Source organism: Lontra canadensis, unplaced genomic scaffold (assembly GCF_010015895.1).
Source record: "Lontra canadensis isolate GAN:19392208 unplaced genomic scaffold, GSC_riverotter_1.0 scaffold26, whole genome shotgun sequence".
NCBI lineage: Eukaryota > Metazoa > Chordata > Mammalia > Carnivora > Mustelidae > Lontra > Lontra canadensis.
Window position 1 is genome coordinate 21,520,781 of NW_022631020.1, and position 23,004 is coordinate 21,543,784.

The 23,004-nt window shown below is 41.5% G+C and overlaps 2 protein-coding genes across 4 annotated transcripts in view; both read left to right on the forward strand.

The window, feature by feature from the left end:
- Nucleotides 1-10,621: 10,621 nt before the first annotated feature.
- On the forward strand, nucleotides 10,622-12,070 carry LOC116871529 (translation initiation factor IF-2-like). Its single transcript, XM_032864259.1, has 2 exons — nucleotides 10,622-10,758; nucleotides 11,203-12,070. Exons 1-2 carry the CDS (start codon nucleotides 10,622-10,624, stop codon nucleotides 12,068-12,070), a joined length of 1,005 nt encoding a protein of 334 aa, XP_032720150.1.
- A 469-nt stretch (nucleotides 12,071-12,539) lies between these two features.
- KLF12 (Kruppel like factor 12) overlaps nucleotides 12,540-23,004 on the forward strand; it is a 422,424-nt gene continuing 411,959 nt past the window's right edge. For 2 of the 3 annotated variants that reach the window (XM_032864256.1, XM_032864254.1), the window contains exon 1: nucleotides 12,541-13,012. The gene's annotated coding sequence lies outside the window, so the exon portion shown is untranslated. Of the gene's footprint in view, nucleotides 13,013-23,004 lie in introns of all 3 variants that reach the window. The other variant, XM_032864255.1, reaches the window with a different exon arrangement.

Genomic DNA, 23,004 nt, shown 5'->3' on the forward strand with positions numbered 1-23,004 from the left:
AGCATTTTGCACTGTAAGATGTGATAGGTCATCTTCCTCTCCCTGACTTTTGCCTATGCTTATCTTCTTTGTAACCTTTCTGGAGTCAGCCAGGACAGTACCAAGCACAATGCCTGGAAAACGGTGGTTAAGTTGTATGAGATATTTTATTTTGTCATTGTGATTGGAAATAACTGCTTCCAGTTTCAGAGAAATAAAGAACGGGATTTAAATTCTTTGTCCTTTTATTCAATAAATAGAATTTGTACTTTCTGCTTAGGGTCGGGGTGGGAAGGGTAGTGTAATAAAACTAAGGAATTTCACTCATAGAGGAGCATTTTTGTGTGTTGAAAGTAAGCCTTATGTTTCACCTGATGTTTTCTCCTGAGAAAATACAGTTGCCCTGCTTAATTCAATGAGGAAAATATTTAATAATTGATGAGGATTTGTGGAGTTGAAAATTGTAAACAAGGCAGTATTTCAATACAACAGCTCTAAAATAACTAAATAGACTTCCTCTGTTGTATTTATTTACCCTTTCTATAGCACCTATCATCTTAATACTTAGGCATAAAAGTACCAGGCATAATGTAAGGATGAAAATATTATGATTCCATCTCATTTTTCTCTCTCAGTAGTTAAAATATTGACAGTGTTCAGCCATACATTTATTCCGCCATGTTACACTGCTCGGTTCCTGAGACTAGAGAATTCCTTATGTACAACGAATATTTCAGTGATTGATGTGAAAGAAATATGAAGGTGTGACACAATATTTTAGTTAAACAGTCAATCAGTGGTTTATTTAAATAGAAGTAATATACAAATGTGTAGATACAGTAGCAATAGCCGATGGCCCTGTATTCAGTGTTCTTTGCCTTGGTTTCATTCTCATTTTCAAAGAAGCTCTCTCTCTCTCCTCTCCTGATTTCACACCACCCAGTTAAGTTGCTGAGACCCATTTTTAGCTGCTGGGTCTGCGGAAGTTATCAAGTCCTTTCATGTTAATCAGCTACACAGACATGATTTATATCATAACAATTGATGACAGATGGTACAAAATCCTTGTAATTGTTGTTTTGAAGATAAAATGATGGGGCACCTGGGTGGCTCAGTCGGTTAACCCATGGACTCCTGATTTTGGCTCAGGTTATGATCTCAGGGTCCTGAGATGGAGCATTGCCTCAGGCTTCATGCTCAGTGGGGAGTCTGTTTCAGTTTCTCTCCCTCTTGCCCTCCCTCCCCCTGCTCATGCATGTGCATGCTCTCCTCTCTAAAATAAATAAATAAAACCTAAAAGAGAGAGAGAGGGAGAGAGGGAGAGAGAGAGAGAGAATGATATGAAAGCACCAGGTGCCTCAAAATCCTCATCTGTGCTGTGGGAATCACATTCCTTTTCAAGTGTTTATTGAGTGCCTACTATACCAGGTCTGCAGCAGCGAATACCAGAGAAAAATCCTCTGCACTTTGGAACTCCCAATCTTGGGGAGGTAGGCTGCAGAGGGATAGACAGAAGCAATGACAATAAAGCAAAATGTACAGTGTATTTGATGGTGATGGTGATAAGTGGTGTATGGAGAAAGATAAAGGGGAAGGAGGTTAGGAGTGCTTGTGGGGCTTGCAACTTAAAGTGGTTTGACAAGGCCAACCCCGAAGAAGTAAAAACAATAGTAGAAGTTCATAGAATTCTTGTGAAGAGTAAATAAACTGTACGTAAAATGCTTTGACCAGTGTGTGGCACAGAGTAAAGAGTTAATAAGTGTCGGTTTGTAAAGGAGGGAGTGATGTTTAGTGTTGTCCTGAGAAAGGCTTTGGTTCTGTTCCTTCATCTGCCACGGCCATTTTTATCTGAAATTAAGAATGAATTTGTTTTCAAATTTTGTATAAAAGGTTCAAAAAACTAATTTTTAAACTAGATAAAAATACAGAACTGGGAAACCTAAGTCTTAGTGGATATATTATCCACAATTTGTCCCTGTCTTAAAAAGGGAGAAGGAGGAGGAGGAGGAAGGGAGGAAGAAGGGAAGGAGGGAAAGAAAAATTCTTTATTTAGTGTCTATTTTTCAAAGAATAAAATTGTTTTAAGTCATAGATATAGTTTAAATTATTTGAACTTTATATGTAGTCTAACTTGAAACCTAGGTCAGTTAAAACAGATGTATCCCAAATATGAGAAAATACTAATCTTTGCTAATTGAATTAACTGGGTTCAAACATCTTAGTCAATATGCAGAGATCTTGTATGTTCCTTTAGATGATTTTTCTTTACAAACAGCTTTACTATCCTTGTAGGTGTACTTTAATAGTAAACAAAGAATAAGTTATTTGTATTAAACAAGCTAACAACAAAGCTAATATAAAAGGAAAATAAATAATTATAGGGCACCACTCTCACCACCGTTGTTCAACATAGTACTAGAAGTCCCAGCAACAGCAATCAGACAACAAAAAGAAATAAAAGATATTTAAATTGGCAATGAAGAAGTCAAACTCTCCCTCTTCGCAGATGATATGATACTCTATATGGAAAACCCAAAAGACTCCACACCCAAACTACTAGAACTCATACAGCAATTCAGTAATGTGCTAGGATACAAAATCAATGTACAGAAATCAGTTGCTTTCTTATTCACTAACAATGAAAATATAGAAAGAGAAATTAGAGAATTGATTCCATTTACTATAGCACCAAGAAACATAAAACACCCAGAAATAAACCTAACCAAAGAGGTAAAGGATCTGTTCTCAAGGAACTACAGAACACTCATGAAAGAAATTGAAGAAGACACAAAAAGATGGAAGAGCATTCCATGTTCATGGATTGGAAGAATAAACATTGTTAAAATGTCTATACTACCTAGAGCCATGTATACTTTCAATGCCGTCCCAATCAAAATTCCTCCTTTTTCAAAGAGCTAGAACAAACAATCCTAAGATTTTTATGGAACCAGAAGAGACCCCCAAATTGCTAAGGAAATGTTGACAAAGAAAAACACAACTGAGGGCCTCATGTTGCCTGATTTCAAGCTTTACTACAAAGCTGTGATCACCAAGACAGCATGGTACTGGCACAAAAACAGACACATAGACCAATGGAACAGAGTAGAGAGCCCAGATATGGACCCTCAGCTCTATGGTCAAATAACCTTCGACAAAGCAGGAAAAAATATACAGTGGAAAAAAGACAGTCTCTTCAATAAATGGTGCTGGGAAAATTGGACAGATTTGTGTAGAAGAATGAAACTTGACCATTCTCTTACACCCTACACAAAGATAAATTTGAAATAGATAAAAGACCTCAGCATGAGGCAGGAATCTATCAAAATCCTAGAGGAGAACATAGGCAGTAACGTTTTTCTTTCAAGATATGTCTCCAAAAGCAAAGGAAACAAAAGCGAAAATGAACTTTTGGGATTTCATCAAGATCAAAAGCTTCTGCACAGCAAAGGAAACAGTCAACAAAATGAAGAGGCAACCCACGAATGGGAGAAGATATTTTCAAATGACACTACAGACAAAGGACTGATATCCAAGATCTATGAAGAACTCCTCAGACTCAACACATACACAAAACAGATAATCATGTGAAAAAATGGGCAGAAGACATGAACAGACACTTCTCCGAAGAAGACATACAAATGGCTAACAGACATATGAAAAATGTTCATCATCATTAGTCGTCAGGGAGATTAAAATCAAAACCACATTGAAGACCACCTTACACCAGTTAGAATGGGCAAAATTAACAAGACAGTAAACAACGTGTGTTGGAGAGGATGTGGAGAAAGGGGAACCCTCTTACCCTGTTGGTGGGAATGCAAGTTGGTGAAGCCACTTTGGAAAACGGTGTGGAGGTTCCTTAAGAAATTTAAAATAGAATTTCCCTATGACCCTGCAATTGCACTACTGGGTATTTACCCCAAAGATACAGATGTAGTGAAAAGAAGGGCCATCTGTACCTCAATGTTCATAGCAGCAACGGCCACGTTCACCAAACTGTGGAAAGAACCAAGATGCCCTTCAACAGATGAATGGATAGGGAAGATGTGGTCCATATATACTGTGGAGTATTATGCCTCCATCAGAAAGGATGAATACCCAACTTTTGTATCAACATGGACAGGACTGGAAGAGATTACGCTGAGTGAAATAAGTCAAGCAGAGAGAGTCAAGTATCATGTGGTTTTGCTTACTTGTGGAGCATAAGGAATAACACAGAGGACATTGGGAGTTGGGGAGGAGAAGTGAGTTGGGGGAATTGGAGGGGGAGACAAACCATGAGAGACTGTGAACTCTGAGAAACAAACTGAGGGTTTTGGAAGGTGGGGGTTGGGTGACACTGATGGTGGGTATTATTATGGGGGGCATGTACTGCATGCACACTGGGTGTTGTGCATAAACAATGAATTTTGGAACACTGAAAAGAAATAAAATGGAAAAAAATAATTACAGGGCACCCACTATGTGTGGGTATATGCTAGATAATTTGGAAGTTGCTTTCATTTTTCCTTCAAAAAGTTTTGAGGACTTGTGTTTTGGGCACTGCCCAAGGCACTGGTGGGACAACACAGTTCTTGACAGATCTCATAGAGCTTACAGCCTTATAGAGGAAGGTATGTACGGCCTCGTTAGTTCTTCATATCCTTATAAAGAAGGTACTGCCCCACGTGTACAGGGAGGAAAACTAAAACCAAGAAAAATGAAGTGAGCTGTCAAGGGTCACTCAATCAAGTGATGAGACCCAGAATCAGTTTAGAACATTCCGTTCACAGGTGCAAGCTCTTACACTACTGACTCAGTAATATTTGAGTGTGAAATACAAATGCAGTTGGTATTTACCTTTCTAATTACGGCTTGTTTACTCAACTTTTAGAAAATTAATGTTCATTTCTCGATGTAAATCGATGCAGTAGGAAGATGAGCCATGACCAGACTACGCAACTGGGTGAGGCGAAGCTGGGATTCACATTTTGCCTTAGGTAAATCATACATGGATTAATCTAGAATCAACTACATTATGGTTTGCGCACCTCAGTGATTTTTTAAAACCACATTTTGAGAGAAAAGTTCAGGTAAAGAAGCATCTTTTTTTTTTTTTTTTTTGGTAGTTTATGAATTGATGTTTTTACAATGATGGGTCAATAACTCTTCAGCCGAATGGCATGGGTCTCCTTTTTTAGCTATCTGCCAGCAACAAGTCCAAAGAGAGCCTCAGCAACATAACGCTATGCATCTTGCAACTAAAACATTCTGCACAATTATGTAACAAAAAAGGCAGATACTGCCGGATGAATGCCCCAGATTTCATCTGCAATCCCCTTCTCCTTGCCTACTTTCCTGTGATTGGTTTCCATGAAGCCATGTGACCCAATTTTGGCCAATGAATTAGTAGCAGATGGTAACAGGTGAGGCTTCTAGGAAACTTTCTAAAACTTTGCCTTCACCTTTAGTTATTTTCTTTCTTCCTAGTGGGGCAGGAAAAAGAAGTTATACTTTAAGAAGGGGAACAGGGAAACAAAATGAGCTTTGGGGCCTTGTGTCACCAAAGAGCAGCTGTACAGTCTCCAACTGAAGCTCCCTCCCTTTGGCTTCTTGTTTTGTTGAAGGAGGCGTTGGGACCAAAAATATGTATCTTCAGCCGCCATTAGTCAAGTTTTCTGTTCTTTGCAAAGGAAAATAAAGCGATACTTAATCAGTGATCTTCTCCCTTCCCTTCTTTCTCTTTTCCCCTAGATTTTCCTTTCCTGTTCTGTTATTCCCAAGTTTCAAGTTTTTAATTTTTTTCTTTCTATTCTTTTCTAATCAGTTCTTTATCTTCCAATTGGATAGAATGAATGATCTATTCACATGACTTCCAGTGTTATCAGAACTGTAAACATGCCCGAACTCCTGAATTTCCTACTCTTCAGAACTTTCTTTTCACTTTTTACCAAGACTTGAAATATGAGACGCCGTTTCCTATTTTCTTTCCCTTGTACCCCTTTCCCAAAATAATAGGTTGTTGAATTTTAGTCTGAATTTGTAATATCTTTTGCAGCTGTTGCGTCGTTCGTTTCCTATAGTAGCAAGTTGTGGCAAGAGCAGTTTGACTCAGCCCAAGTTTCTACCCACCAGTGTTACCCGGTCCTAGAGTTCAGTTCCTACTAATCAAAGAATTAAAATGCAAGCCATTTCTGTCTGCTTATTTAAAGTTTGTTTGTTTGTTTGTTTTTTCTCTGAAGCACCACTCAACTAACCAGAACACCTTAGCCAGAACACAGGGAAGATGGTACTCTCAGATATGATGTGGTCATTGTTAAGTTGGTAGAATAATTTTGAACAATAATCTGGCAGTATGTTTCTAGAACAGTAAAAACAAATTCATAATCTTTGTTTTGGGAACAACTTAGAGGAGACTATCTAAAAAAAATTTTTTTTTTTTAAAGAAAGATGCCAAGATAGTCACTATAATCTAAGTATAATTGCAAAAATTTGGAGAAAATTCTTGTGGTGGGGATAAGTTAAATAAATAATGGCAATTCACTACTAGGACAAATAATGATTATGATGACTTTATATCAAAATAAAAGATATAATAAATTACAATAAAATTATGAACCCCAAGTCAGAAAAGACAGTAGTTACCCCTGTAGGGATAGGAGAGGGATGTGACTGGGATGACCAGAGTGGGGGCTTTGAGTATTGGAAATATTCTATTACTTAAGCTAGGAAGCCACAGGAATGTGCCTTAACATATACATGTTATATATTATTTTACACACATGACATAGTTCATATTATTAAAAAATAAAAATGTCTTTTGAAGACATTTTTAACCTCCACAAAGGCTCTCTCCACTCTTCTTAGTGTTACCTAACAGATACAACTTTATCCAGAGTATTGTAACTGTATTTTATATTATAGTTATTCATTACTTTTATCTAAGCTCATCTTCATATGGTTATAATACTGAGGCCAGTGTCTTGTATATAGCATGAAATTAAAGTGGTATTCTGCAAACTATGTACACTTTAGCTGAATTAAATTATTTCCATGGGGCATAATTTCTAATTATAAAAATAAAAAAGGCAAGGATAGCTATATTTCAAATCTGATAATGCCTCAATTTGTTATATTTTAAAAATGCAAATTATCTGTTTATTACATATCTCTAACATTTGCAATCTAAAGACTTGCAAAGTGCCTCTTTTTTTTTTTTTTTAAGATTTTATTTATTTATTTGACAGAGAGAGACACAGTGAGAGAGGGAACACAAACAGGGGGAATGGGAGGAGAAGCAGGCTTCCTGCAGAGCGGGGAGCCTGATCCCAGGACCATGGTCATGACCGGAGCTGAAGGCAGATGCCCAACGACTGAGCCACCCAGGCACCTCACAAAGTGCCATTTTGAAAAACAACTTTCCTATGAATTTTCACTCTGGTTATGAAAATTAAATTTTTATTTAATACAATTCTACTTAAAAAATGAAAAAATAGTATAATTGATTGGATCATTTTTAAATGATTAAATATGATAGGGACAACAAAATTAGATAAACGTGTTCCAAATCTGATACATTTCTGTATGTAAAAACTTCTAATTTAAAAGAAAGTTGCCAGAATCCATGTTCAAAAGGTGTTTATCAACACATTTCAGTTTTGCTTGTTGTTTTTAATACGTGCCCCCAAATGGAAACTCAGGTTTTCAGCTATATTGTGTTTTAACATATGTCACTCCAATTTTGTATGTTATTCTAATTGGCTCAACAACCATTTCACTAATCACCAACCATGTACAAAATACTGTGACGGGGAAAGGCTAAAAACATGGTTAAGGTGCAGCTTCAGTTCTCAAATGGGTTACCTGTCTAGGAGAGCCAATAATATTTAATGAAAGCAGGAAGGTGAAAGTACCCTAGTGATAAGTGAGGGAAATAACACTTGCTGGATGCCTACTTGGGCAAGGTTATCTCCTGCTGTGTATCTCATACTGGCCCAAGTGAGGACCCAATAAACGTTAATCCTTCGACGTATGGGGAATATCATTTAAATGGGTGGAAAAAATGGAGAATCAAAAAGGTGCTCTTTCCATCACATTAAAAGAAGCCTCAAGGGGAAGATAATTTTGTGGTGAGGGGGTGGGATATGTATATCTGTGTGTGGGGTGTCATGGAATCATTTTGGGAAGATTCCACAGCGATAATGGGGCGGGGGGGGGGCGCGGGGCGGTGAACCATCTATTAAGGCAGCTAGGAAGGATAGGGCATGGCAGGGTGTCCACCTGGGTTTGAAGTCTGAAATACATGAAAATCTACGTGAGGCCCTCAAATGTCATGGTTATTGTATTGATGCTAATTTGTGTCACTTTGGGTTTTTAAATGTAAGTATGCTCTAATTAAGGCTTTGCTGGAGGTGAGGTGGAATGGACCTGAGGGAAGGAGGCCAGAGTTTCAGAGCTGCGGGTGGGGGAGTGGGGGGGAGGGGAAATGGGGAGGGGGGGTGGGAGTAGGAGCGCTGCAGGAGACTTGACTAGAAATGACTATGCAGGAGCTTGGAAAAGAAGAGATATGTCTGAGAGCGCAATAAAGATATTTAAGCTAGAAGGACCCAAAACTGTATTGATTGCAACAAAACAAAGTTATAAAATGTCATTTTCCTCTAATTTCCAGACAGCTCCTCACTCAAATCAAAACATGTTGTTTACCATGTAATCACATAATATCACCAGCTGTTTGCATTCCTAGTAAGGCATTTTACATGCCTTTCTCAAACTCAAACAGGAAAACTTCCTTTTGCAGAACATCATTGCCAAAATACGACATGTGAAAAAAACGGGCATGGAAACCTGACAATACACGTTCACTTCTGACCCCAGGGAAAGGTCAAGACTATAGTTTAAGATTTATTTAAAGCTTTGGAAGTCACATTTATTTTGACTTTGAATCGAGTCTAGTCTTTCAACACAGCTTCTACTTCTGAAAATGGACTCAATTTTCCCCCATCCCTGCCTGAAATTATATTAGTGTTAAATCATCCATGCGATCCTTGGCGTCACTAATCCAAAGGCTTAAGAACTTTAAATATACACAGATACTGAAGAGAGTCTTTACCTTAGAGAAATCAGGGTGTGGTACAGATAATACTCTTAATATTGTAAAAGATTTTTCTATCATTGACACTAATTTTTCAGAGTATTACCACTGGTGAAGTATAATTAAGAAGATCTGACAAAAAGTTTGCAGGTAGGTTAACATTTATTTTTACATTAACAACTTAAAATCTCTAGTTGTAAGTTCTGCCTTATCATTTACACTGAGTGAGATATTATTTGCCTGGGGGTGTGTGTATGTTCTTCTCTTTTCTGGGACAAGATGTTAGGTAAAAGAATACCAAGTTTAAAAAACTCAGAATACCAACCTCTAGCAGCCTTGTTAATCCATCTTTTGGTACTTGTAATAATGAAGACTAAGTAAAAGAAGTATATGCATTTAGGAAAATGAGTCATCTTTGACCCAAATTATCTTGGTTTTAAACAGAATTGAAGTACCATAAAAAATGGCATATGAAAGATACTTTCAACCCTGAAATTTTATGATTCTGTAATTTCAAAACATTCTTGTATCCGGTCAGAATTATACATTCCGGTGAAAAATTTTGACATGTTTACATTCTCTGACTTTTCATATCCCTGCACACAAATGGAAGCGAAGGGTAAGGGACAAAATGTAAAGATGCGCACATATTTTTGCTAGGCTATGTGTACTATTTTTCTACCTTTTCCCCTTCTGTTCACACGTTAGTTGGTTTAACGCTAAGTTTGATACAGGGAATGAGTAAATGAACTGAATTGGAACTTCAGTTCATATACACAATTGTATGTACAGACACACACACATAATTTACTCCAGTATCCTAACTCTCAGTGATAACCATCTTCTTTATTCTTTGGTTTTGCTCTTCCCCACCCATCCCCAGATCATACAATGAAGTGATTCTGCCTTTTAAATTTGTATCTTTCTTCTTTCTTCCTTTCCTCTAAATCTGGGGAGTTGCCTTAATCGAACATTTCTGTTCTTTCTTATCTGTCAACAATTAAAAAAAAAATTTGGCAAGTACTTCCCCCCCTAATATTTGATGTACTCCCTTCTTTTAACCACATTACCCAGATTCTGGATATTAACACCAACCTTCCCCTCATGTCCTTATCTCTCCGGAATGGAGTCTTGTACTTTTCGATCTTTTGTCATTCTATTTACATGCCTCTGGCTGTTGCCAAAGGAAGGGAGTGCAGCTTGGAATGCTTTTCCACGTGCAGAAAAGCACTTGCTACAGAACATATATATGGTCGGTCCGCCACTCAGCTTTGAGAAAGAGCTGTTAGTACAAGAACTGCCACAATGACATAATTTCTTACAGCATCCTTCACTCTTACGGTTAAACTCACTTCCTTCACTCCCTGCCCCACCTAGAGGGAAACTTCACAGTGTTTCTAGTAGAGGCAAGTTTTTCGTTTAAACACTGCATTTGTTGATATTCTACCGTTTTCCAAACATGCCTTTTCATGCTTCTTCCAGATGTAGGGCAGTGTAAGGGGCTGTTAACCGCGATCAGACCAGGGGGTGGGGGCCGAAGCCGCTTTCCCCAAATAGAGACCCCACCCTGCAATGGCCCCTCCGCCTCCAGGTCCCATTTTCCTTCGGGGTTCCCGATTCCTGCCGCACCCAAGCCTTCAGATGTGGGCATCCCTCGCCTTCCTGCTCTCACAGCTTTCGTCTTCTAAGACGACTTTGCTTAAGGAGTGGTCTGTGATTTTCACACACTGTCACACTTAGGCCATTTGTTGTTCTTCGGAACCCCGAGAGCAGGGCAGAGCCCTCCTCTCAATACTGTCGGATGTCTAAGAGGCAGGCCCACTGACTCGTCCTGTGAGGATCAGAAGTGGGCTGTGGACTCATCGTCCAGGCTGGACCACCTTTCCCATCATTCCTCGTGTACAGATTGTGGCAGGTGGCAGAGACCGCACCAGGCGGTACCCTGCCTTTGTTTTCATTAATAACGCACACCGGGCCTTTAGAGATGTTTGGAAAATGCCACACAAAATGTAGAACACGGCTTTTCCTGGCTAGAAGTCGTTCCTTTGCTCTCATTTCCTGTTTCTCGGCCTCTCCCTTGTTTCTCTCCCCACCCCACTTGGTGCCACATTACTTCAAATCTTGCTCTCCTAACATAAACTTCCCCTTCGCAGCCTTCCCACCGCCGGGGCGGTTTCCCGCGCGGGGCGGGCTCAGGGGCACCGCGCAGGGGTGGCGGCAGGCCCGGGAGCCCCAGCGCGCTCACCTAGGTTTGCAAGAAAAGTGGCGCTCGCATCTCCACCGCTGACCGCCGCGCCCCACCAGCCCTCCTCCCCACCCCGCCCGTTCGCTTCCGCCCGGTCTCCTCCCCGCCCCCGCCGACCCACCGGCGCGGCGCTGACCCCGCGCCCTTCGAGCCGCGGCGGGAACGGGTGCCCCGCCGCTGCCTCCTCTCTCCCGCCCCAGAATCCCGCGGATCCGCTCCCCCGGGCGCGGGGGCGGGGAGGGAGGGGCCGCTCGCTTCTCGTGCCTCCCTACTGGGGCACAGGGTCGGGGGCTGGACTCTCCGACACCGCGGGCCCCACAGCCCTCGGGGCCCCGGCAGGGGTCTGCAGCTCCAGCTTCCTTCCGCTGCTGCAAGTTCGCCTGCTTTCGCGAATAACTAACACGGGCTGGCGCCCCTTCTGCCGGGTTTCCCAAGCGAGGCGCGCGTCTTCCCCCGCCCCCATCCATCCCAAGGTGAAGCACCGGGAGGGAGGACACCCCCGCTTCGCCAGCAACGTGCGCCGCTCCCGAACCCAAACAATGATCCCGCTTCCTTCCTCGCCCAGCCCTCCTCCCGCCCCACCCCCCGCGCGCACCCCAGCATCCAGGGCACCGCCCGCCCGGACTGCCCCTGCCCGGACCCCATTGTTGCCCGACCCAGGCGATGCCCGGCGCCCGGGGGCGGGCCCCGGGAGCAGCCGCGCCGCCGCGCCCGCAGCCTCGGCCGGCCGCTGGAGCCGGCTCCGCCCACACCTTTCCAAGTTAGCTGGCGGGTGAGCCGCGGGGACGGCTCGGGCGCCCGGCCCCCTCCCTGCACGCCCTCACCCGGGCCGGAGCGGGGAGGGGGCGGGGGGCCGAGTGGGCTCCGCGCTCGGTTTGCCTCCGAATTCTCTTCCTAAGGCTGCCTTGCGCGCTCTGACACAAAAGAGGGGACTTTCTCGCGGCTCAGCGCGAGTCCTCGCCTGGCGAGTTGCAATCCGGGGGCTCCACCCTCCGCGAGGCCCCGCGGGCCCCCCTCGGCCGGCGGCTCCCAAAGCTCCGTTGGCCATGTGTAGGTTATTTTGGGTGCCGCAGCAAGGTGGTGCAGGTGAAAGGGAAGCTCGGCGGGGGCGGGGGGCGGGGGGGGGGGGGGCGGGGGGGGGGGGGGGGGGGGCGGGGTGGAGGCTCCGCGGACCCACCCCCCAGCCCGGCGGCCCGGGCGGCGAGGCGAGGGCCGGGCAGTGGGTGTTGCCTTCTACCTCTGCGAGCAGGGAGGGGTTAGTTTCCCACAGGGGATTTCAACCATCACACTCTGAGCCCGCCTCCTAATCCTCGGGCGGAGCGGCTCGGGGGCCCCATTTTATGGCAATAAAGCGACTTAGCGCCTGCTGAGCGAGCCCCTCCCCGCCGCCGCCCCCGCCCTCGGCCCCACCCCGGGGCTCGCCCGCAGCGGCGGGGCTTTGTTTCTGGGGAGGAGGACCCGGAGCTCTTTTGTTTGGGGGTTTGGTGTTTTCACCCCCCCACCTCACCTCACCCCACCCCACCCCACCCCCCGCGCCTCTCCGGTTTCCTGAGCTGCGGGCTGCAAGGGAGGAGAAGCGGCGTCTTGCAACCCCCTCGGCTGGGCCCCGGGGTAATTCGATGCGGGCCTGGCGAGGCTCCCCACGCTAGACCGGGGCTCGCGTCTCGGCAGCCTCCACCCACCGGCCCACCCTACATTTAGCGCATCATGTGATCCGGGTAAGTCATTTGCAAGTACAACAGTTCCCTGGGTTGCCCCCCATTCATTTCCTGAGAACTGCAGAGAGCAGCTGAGAGGCTCTGCCTGTGCGTGTGCGAGTGTGCGTGTGAGTGTGCGCGGGTGACGCCGTGTGTGTGCGAGAGTGAGTGTGTGCGCGCGCGTGTGTGTGCGAGAGAGAGAAAGGGAGAGAGAGGGGGACTCTGTGTGAGGGAAAGAAAACAATTTCTCCTGCTCTGCAGCTTCTGTTCAGGTCTGTGCCGATTCCGTTTCTTATCAAAATAAACAACCCCCTCCTTTTTTTTTTTTTTTTTTTGCCATCCCAAATCAGACCGTATTCTCTTAACATGTTTTATTTTCCTTCTGTCATCTGCTCAAGTTAAATCATTTTGGTTGGTCTCTGTTCTTAAAGGGGGAAAGTGTTGGGAAGCGGGAGGGGGCCGAGGGAGGGCGATGCTATTGCAGAGCAAGTAGCGTCGGTCGGATATGTGGAGAAGAAAGAAGGACGTTTCTCCCCCCCACCCCCAAATTCTTCTTCTTTTTTTTTTAAACTTATCAAGTACCGTGAATTAAGCAAATGTTTTTCTACCCCTAGTGGAATTGTTGGTTGCAGTGTTTGGCTGACAGTTGCCAAGGATGAGAAATAAAACACCAGGGCTGAATGGGGGGGGGGTGTTGTGGAAGTAGTTTGCCCCCAGGAATAGAGCGAGTTCGGAGAATAGCCGCCGCACCGGGGCTGTGTGGGCTGTGGGTGTGCACCGGAGAGACTGGAGGGGAAAGGGTTAAGGCGGAGATGACACTGCTGGCATGAATAGTGGTCCTGGTGCTACATTCATTATTGTCTCTGGTCGTAATGATGTGTAACTGTCACTTGCTACGGTGCCTGGTCCATGGAAGTAGCCAGGGGCTGGCCCGTGGCTGTTATTTTCAATTACGGGGGAGCCGGCCGGAGTTGACAAGGGGCAACTTTGCACGTCCACGCGAGCCGGGAAGCCCGCGGAGACGGCCTGGGAGCCACTTCTTGCCTTAGAAGCTCGCTCCCAGGACTGGGACTTGACCTCCGCGACATTAGTTGGTGTTCATGTTAGATGCTCCCCTACGGGGAGAATCAATCCTGCTTTTGTTGGGTAGAGAACTGCCTATTAGAACTTTGAAAACTTTTATCTTTGGGGAAAAGGGTGGGGTGCACTCAACAGTTCTGTTTCGAAGTGCATTTGAGGCAAACGCTTGGAAAAAGTACTAATTCCTTTGTTATATGCCCTGCAGCTTCCCAACCCCCTTCACCCTGCGCTTCGAGTTTTGCATACTTTAATAGTAATACCCTTAATTCAGCTGATAAAAACTGACTGTGTTGAGTTAAAGAGTATTAGTACAACGGAATGTGTAATCTGGATAAACAGTTTGTATGGTTAATATTGTCAGCTCTCTAATTTAACCGTACAGATTTTAAGTATCGTTCTGTATGGATTGTTTTAAGCAATTCCACTGGCTAATAGAATTCTCCGCCGAGCACTCGGGTATTTTATTTTAAATCAGCTTTAATATTCTGTTTCTCAGTAACACTGGGGAGGTGAGCAGCTCTATTTACATTTACTGCAAGTGCATCCAGTGGCTTCAGTAGACATCTGTCAATCAAATAACGTCATTCTGCAAATCCACGAAGACGCCTGCAGGCCCTTTTCTTACTGGAGGATAGAGTTGTTTGGATAAGTAAATGCTTTGAAATAAATTTGGTGGCTTTTAACAGGGCGCAGCTCGTGATGGGAATAGGAGTGGTCACTTTGAAGAGTGGGTGTATTCCATCATCTAAGAAATGCTCTTTGGAATTGGCATTTAATAAAAACAGCGACACCCTTTCCCCCCCCAGGAGCCGGGCTGTGCTGTTTGTAGACCTCATTCCCATGTTGTTTACATTTGTTTAGAACCACATAAAAATTGGTTGTGATAAAGGGGTATACTTCCAGGCTAGAAAATGTTTAACTGTGGAAGCTCAGTGGACATGGGATGTTGAAGGACAAACATTTCAGTTGCATAAGTTGTATCTCTTGCTGCAGGCTGGTCAATGTGAAGACTAGCTTGAGTCTGGTAAGCTGCTTTGGGTTGGGGAGAGAGCAGTTAGAGCATAGAGGTATAGGCAGACGTTTGTCATGTATTTTGGAGAGAGGTTTAATTCTGCCTCGTAATTCATAACTATTATGAAATACACGAAGGCTGGTAAAATTTGGGACTTATAGTTTTTGAAATAAAACTGTAACGAATACAGTTCTGTCAGGCTTGTCATTCTTGAGGGATTTCTGTTTATTTTTGAGTTGCTTCAGTTGATTTATTGCTTGGTAATGCCTATTTGAAAGAAACTTCATTCAGATAAACTTTATTTTGGAATGCTTTGTCTTACTATGTATTGAATGAAAATTGTTGTGCCGGTGAGCCCTTAATATTTTTTTTTTCTCCAGAAAGTTCTTTTTCAGTAACCAAATGTCCTTTGGGAGAAAACTGGTCCTGCTGTAGCATTTGAGACCTTGACCTTAGCAACTCTTGGCTGGTGCTTGTTTACTACAGCTGCAGCCTATGTGTGTACAGAAAGGGAAGGGACTGCAAACACTCGTGGGCTCACTCTGCCCAGGCCAAGGGAAAAACAAATCAGGATGCTTGACGTTCATTCATTCCGAAGAGTTTACTTCCCCACCTCCTGTGAAAAGTAAACAAGCACTTTAACAGACTGAGTGAGTTTTAAATGTTATATCATGAAGCAGGCTGTTAACAGCTTAATGAAATAATTTGGTCTTAAACATAGGTGGGTTTTTTTTGTGTGTTTTTTTGTTTTTGTTTTTGCTTGTTTTTCCTTTCTGCAGAGAGGACACAAGTGCTTAGGCCTTTAGGCCTACACTGAGGGCATCTTGAACTGCAGCCAGTATTGGTTAATCTAGACTATTGAGTAACCTTACCAGTGAGGTGATATTGTTAAATAGTTGAACATATAAAGGCCCGGGACGTTTTTACCATCGCATGAGATGGAAAGTGTGGAATTTCATATTTATGTGAATTTCATTGGTACAATCCCATTAAATTGGAGGTGCTAAAGGTTTTCTTTGTATATAGGAGAAACTATCTTCTTAGAGTGTTAACTTCATAAATGCAACTGTCAGTGATTTATGGATTAATGCAACATAGTTGTATTCTACAATACTAGAGGCACAGACTCATTTTTAAAGTTGCTTTTTTTTTTGGCTAAGGAAGTCTCCCCACTCCTGCTTCCATGTTGATTAATGAACAGGAGCTAAAAAACCCCCACACTGATTTATTTAGAATCGACACCCATGATTATCTTATTCTTTGTTGAAAACAACTTTCATTTTTATAAATAACTCCTAAAATAGGTTGCAGTTGCTTACCTTTATCATTTACATTTTGAAAATACTGTATGCCAATAGAGTAGAAATATATGTATTTTTGCCTGGTGTCCGTTTCTGTGTGAAATTTTTCTTTTTATTTTTCAGCCTACAAATTACGCACAGCTTTCAATCTTAAGTATGTACAAAATGTAAGGGGAAAAATATTAACATTAAATCACTGGCAACACCCTATAAACCACAGCCTTAACTCATCCACCACAACCACAGCTCTCAAAATCAAAATGCTAGTAAACAGATGGGCCTTGCCCTGTGCCCAGGAGGTCAACAGCCTTAGGCTCCGTGAGATCTGCTGTGTTTCTAGATCCCAAACCGGTCCAGGGAACTGTTTGACTTCAACAGACCAGAATTCATTTCCAGGGCCTAGACCGGCCACACCCCATCTGATGTCAGCTTTTGAGTTCTTGTGGTGGAGAACACATGCTGCGGATTAAATGGTTGCTTTCTCTATATATTCTCAGTAATTACGTTACAAAAGGATTTTTCGGCTTTGGGTGTTTATTGTCATAAAAGTGGCTACTTGAGTAGTCCTGTTGCTCCATAAAAATTTGTTTTGGGCTGGCAGTAGATTGCAAGATACTCACCCAAAAAACTCTGCTCTGGTATGGCCTTTCTTCCTATCTTTTTTTTTCAACTTAAAGTCCTCCTCTTCTGTGGCTAATTCCATGGTTTATATTTTTGGATATTAGCATAACTGGACCGGTCCGAACAGTATCGCTTTTTAGGTACAGATGGTGTAGTAGAAAGCTCTTGCCGCACTGCCCTCGGGTGTGGAAGGCGAGAACCAGTTGCAGAGCTCTGGGACAGTTTTCCCAGTCCCATCAGAGTAACAGAGGCTGCCCCTATTATGGCAGACTGGCCAAGACAGCCAGGAATTGTGTTCCCATTGCTACATTCACCACACTTAGGGGTTTTCAGAATAATTCCTGTCATGATGTATATGTGTAGTTATATACGTGTGTGTGTGTGTTTGCTATTTTATGTATGTACCTGTGTGTATACATACACAGTATTTATATTTATGATTGCGAATTTTTATATTGTCTTTCTATGTTGGTATATATACCCCCCATGCCACATACACTAAGACCAAGAATTATAGTAAAAAGCCCCCTCATCGAGTAAAGAGGGAAAGCACACAGTTTGTTTTCTCAAAGCCTGTGTTTAGTAATATTATTCTCACTTTTTTTTTGATTTTAGCAAGCAAACTTACAGCATGAAAACAGCCCTTCCCCAAAGAAAACAAACCAGTAAAACTAAATGACAACCAAGAGGAAGGATTGTAAAAAATGAAATAAATAACTCTAATGAAAATGTTTATTCATTTCCCAATCAGGTATCTGCTAAGAGTATATATCCTGTTGTCTGGATGGATTTAAGGGGCAGAGATACTACAGTTTGAATTAGGGGCTCTTGCCTTCTAACTCTGAATGACCTTGGTCACGTTTCATAATCTCTCCCGAGTCTAGAAAATGGGAAAAATAATGTGCATTTTACAGGGTTGTGGTGAGGGTGAAAGGAGATAGTGTGGGTACAAATCCCTTTGTAAAACTAGAAAGTACTGGTGTGGCAACCGATTGGACAGGGAAACCACTCCCTCTCCATCCCCCACATCCCTACAAGGGATGAACTTTCCAGCCTCTCAAAGTGAGCATATAAATTACACTTATGGAGAAGGAATTTCCGAGTGTGGGTAGAAAACTTCTGGCAGTCAAAGGTCATGAATTCCATTCCTGTCTCACCAGAGATTTGCTCTGTGACCTTGAGAAAGTCATTCTTAAAAAGTTTCTCTAGCTGGTATGAAAGTTACTGACTATTAACATTTATATAATGCAGGTGAAGTAGCCGAGGTTTTCTGAGGAAGGTCCACGAAAATACAGTTCCCATGATCATTTTACAGAAAACAGAAAATAAAGATCAACAGTGATTATTTAGGGATTGTAAACCTCCAGGCTATTTCTTCAATGAGTCAACTGAAACTTCTATCAACTGGTCATTAAAAATCCCTTTAATTTTTTTTTTTTTTTATAGAATCATTACATTCGTGCTGTTGTACTATGATTTAGAACAGTCTATTGAACTGCAAATTCCTAGTTAAGCCAAGATTCTGTTGATTAAGCTATGTCTGATTTATGGCTTAACCTGTCTTGGTTAGACTCAAAACATTGTAACACAATACATGCACAGTAAAGAGAGGTAAATGATGGAGATATTGCATGGATATTTGAAAATCTGTCGAACACATATGCACACCTTTTTCTGCCATGCACATTTCTTTACACACATACATTTGAGAAAATTAAGAACAATATTAATTTACATAATTTCTCCCCAGCTACATTTTCTTCAGTTAAGAAACAAAGTATGTTTCACACTGTGTAAACACTATTCTTGCAAGAGCAAAGAAACACTCAGACTAGCTCATCGATATAACTTGTTTCAGGCTCTTTCCATGTGGCACAAACACCCTAACTCCTGTTCATGTTACAGCTATTACTGTAAACATCACTTTCTGTGGGATTCTATTTACCATCCCTTGCTTTGAGAACATGCAGGGTTCTAGTCTGTATTATGTGGCCCTGGAGTACATGCTGTTCCATCTGCTTGTTGCTTTGCCTTGTCTACTCCCAGTAGTAAGCCCCTTGAGAGCAGGAAACGTATCCTCCTCAAAGTTACTGTCCCGGCTTCTCACCCAGTGCTTACCATTGTGACTGATCATACAGGGCTAGGGCTAAAATACTCATGGAAAGAACAAATGGAGTGCAGTCCCACACTAACCCTTCAGTAGCTAAAGGGCAGTGTCATGGATATTTCCTACCTACATGTTTTCTAGCTGTGTATATTCAACTCTCTTAGCCATTCCACAATTCACAGTATTTTCTTGATTTTTTTAAATTTTATTTTTGCAAAATGAAGCTTTGTAGTGGAGTCGAACAACGCTGGATTTGAAACCTCAGACTACTCAGGTTTTGGCTGTCTAACAGGGCAAGTTAATTCTCCAAGTCTCCATTTACCCACTGATAAGTAAAAACAAGAACAAGTAATGTCAGCTTTGTAGATGTGTTTGAGGACTAAAATTGTGGTGATGTTCATAAAACATCTAGTATATGTACCTTGTTCACATTTAGTGCTCTATAAATATTAGTTTGTTCCAGGGTATTGGTGCCTCTCTTTTTGTAAGGTTTTAATTTCAGTTAGTTAACATACAGTGTTATGTTAGTTTTAGGTGTGAAATACAGTATTCAGCATTTCCATACATTACTTGGTGCTCATCACGACAGGTGCACACCTTAATCCCCATCACCTATTTAACGCAATCCCCCACCCACTTCCCTTCTGGTAACCATCAGTTTGTTCTCTATAATTAAGTCTGTTTCTTGATGTGTCTCTCTTTTTTTCCCTTTGCACGTTTGTTTCTTAAATTCCACATATGAGTGAAATCATATGGTATCTGTCTTTCTCTGACTGACTTTATTTGGCATTATACTCAGTAGCTCCATCCATCTTGTTGCAAATGGCAACATCTCATTCTTTTTTATTGCTGAGTAATATTCCATTGTGTATTTGCGGCCTCTACTCATATATCCGTGGACACTTGGGCTGTTTCTGTATCTTGGCTATTGTACATAATGCTGCTACACCAGGGGGCATGTATCCCTTTGAATTAGTGTTCTTGTATTACCTGGTGATGTGATTGCTGAATTATAAGGGATTTCTATTAAAAGCAGACAGTTTAGAATCATTGGATTATAAAGTAATCCATTTGGAATGAAGGGTGGCAACAAAATAAAGTAGCTGCTCTTTCTTGTGCAGAAGTTAGGCACCATGTTTCTCATGTGTTGGCTTATTTAGTATGTATTCTTTAGTATACAGGTATGTGTAGGTTGACTTCCAAATAATTTATACTATGAATATACTATGTTTATACTATAGTATGTGTGGAGACCCCTAGAATACCTTTTATACATTGGATTTTGACTTAGGGACCTCAGTTCACGGATGGTGTTATTTTAAAGCTATTGTGTGTTGGTGCTCACTGCCAAGTAAGAGTTCCTTCCCCCCCACCCCCGCCCCCGCCCGTGACTTTGCTACTTTTGACAATAATTTTAAAGATTATTTGAAAATTGTACTACTTTTGCTTTTCATTAACAAAATAAATGGAAAAAGGCAGAAAATGAAAGTGCTGCTTCTACTTTTAAGAAACCGGGTTTATCATCTTGATACACAGTTGAAACAGAGAAATCATTAGGTGTGTTGAAAAGTGACTCTTTGGAGGTGCTTAATGGAGTTAATCTGATAAATTGTGAAAAACAAGATTATGGAATATACAGAATGCTATACATCTGTTTTTAGTACGGAACTTAATAGATTGCATGTAACTATAGAGTTTGTAATTTTTCTTTATTCTCTGGGAGTGGATCTCCTTTAAAACATAAGTCTGGTCCCTTGACTTACACTTACTTGGATTTTGTGTAAGTTTCCAGGAGTGCATTATATATTGAAAAACATGAGATTACTCTATTTAATATTCTTTGAGTACCTATATATGATATTATGGTTTCTATTTTATAGATGTAGGAACTGATTTTCACCAAATTGGTGCGATCATGGTCAATAGCCAACTAGCGCCAAAGTGAAGATTTGAATGCTGAAAAGCCTTTGTGTTACTCTTTCCTCCCTGTGTTTCTCTGCTCTCTCTTTAGCATTAAGTATGCTATTCCAGAGTTAAACTTGTTGTAGAATCGAGCAAAAAAGGGGAATATTATACAAATATTGTGTTTAGAGGCTGTTATTTTTATTTGTAGATTATATTGACATACTACACTTACTAGAATACATTTACTAGAATATTTACTTTAATACAGAAGCCAGTTCTGTGATGGGTGATCTGTGTACTGAAACAAATTACGAGACCTCATCCAAAAAATTATTTTAGAAGGCAACAGCTACAGGATGTTTTCAAGTGACAGTAGTCGACCAGTAATTTCTGGCCAATATATGCATTGTGCCATTTGATAAGGCTGTTATAGTCAGAGGTGTCATAAAAGTAAGAAAAAACATAATCTCTCTAAAAATGCCTTACCTCTTTTGACATGTATACATATATATATGTATATATATATTCAACTCCTATCATGTATATCATGTATATGGAATCCTGTATAAAAATGGGTAGGACATCATCATTACTGAGCTGAAATCAAGGAGAGGAGGTAAGACTTAATGTAGAAAATTATAATAAAGCAATTTTTGATAAATGGACCAAGGGCTGTAAGTTACTTAAACGAAATGCATAGGAAAAAATTCCCTTTATCTGGGAAATCAAGAGCTTCAGGTTTTTCATGGATATGGCAACAATTCTTTGTGGGAAACATTTACTTTCTATAGAAAAGAAAAAAGCAAACCTACAAGAATAAGAAAGCAAATTAAAATCATATTTTGGCTACTGTGTTATCTTTTCTGTTATCTTTTAGAGCTGATGGCTTTATGGTGTTTTATCATTTGCCTTATCACCAGAAAATTGTGATTCCCAAAAGTAAATCCTGGGAAGTGCTTGGCTAGTAGGGCATGCAGTGTTATAATGAGTTTAGAGAAGGTTTATTTGGTCAAAACAAAACAAAACGAAACAAAAAACCCCGTGTGTGTGTGTGTGTGTGTGTGTGTGTGTGTGTGTGATGATTGGTTTAAAAAATTTTTAAAAATACCCCTTCTGTGTAGCTGTCTGGTGAAATTTTTTCATATCGCTGAAGATTTGATGTATGATAATTTATTTATAAATGATGAGAATTTTATCTTTGACCAAAAACCTTGAATATGAGAGTAAGATTTTTTTTTTTTCTAACTTAAGAACAACAGAAGGAAAAACTTGAAAACCAAGATTTTGGTTTTACAGAAGGTCAGAGTCAGTTGTAATTTATCAGAGGTGTGGCTTGAAGGGATATTTAGGAAGAAACTACATTAAAGTGGTTGGTTATTCAGAGTGACACCCTCTGGAAAGTGCATTAGCTTTCTGATTTAGGTGTAACTACGGAACACTTAAGGAAACACACGACATTTCATTTTGAGACCTTGTATAACAAGAAAGAAATCCACTCCTAATGAGTCTATAAAGGGCAGTGATAGAATTCCTGTTGTATACTGAGCTCTCTATTGAGTATATTGGGATCATACCAAGGCTCTAGGCTGAAGCAGTTGTTTTCATTTATAAATAGCTCGGTAATTAAGACACTCCAGAATACTTGGGAAGTGTGGGCTAACAAAAAGAAATTTGGTTAGTGCTTGGTGGTTTACAGGGTGGTTTTAGTTTCATCCTGACAATCCTATAAGGTAGACAGGACACATGTCACTATTTTATTCGCGAGGATATTAAAGTCATATGAAGATAAAATAACTAGAAGGTGGCCAAGCCGAAACTAGAACCTTGATTTCCAACAACAGTAACATAATTTTTTCCATTTCATTCCACTGCTGTCTTCCTAAGTTTCATTTAGTCTTAGATTTTGAAAGTCTACTTTGCAAAAAAGAGGTGTCTGTGTCTAGCTTCTAGCTCATGTGAGATAGTCAGTGAATATTATTGGACGAAT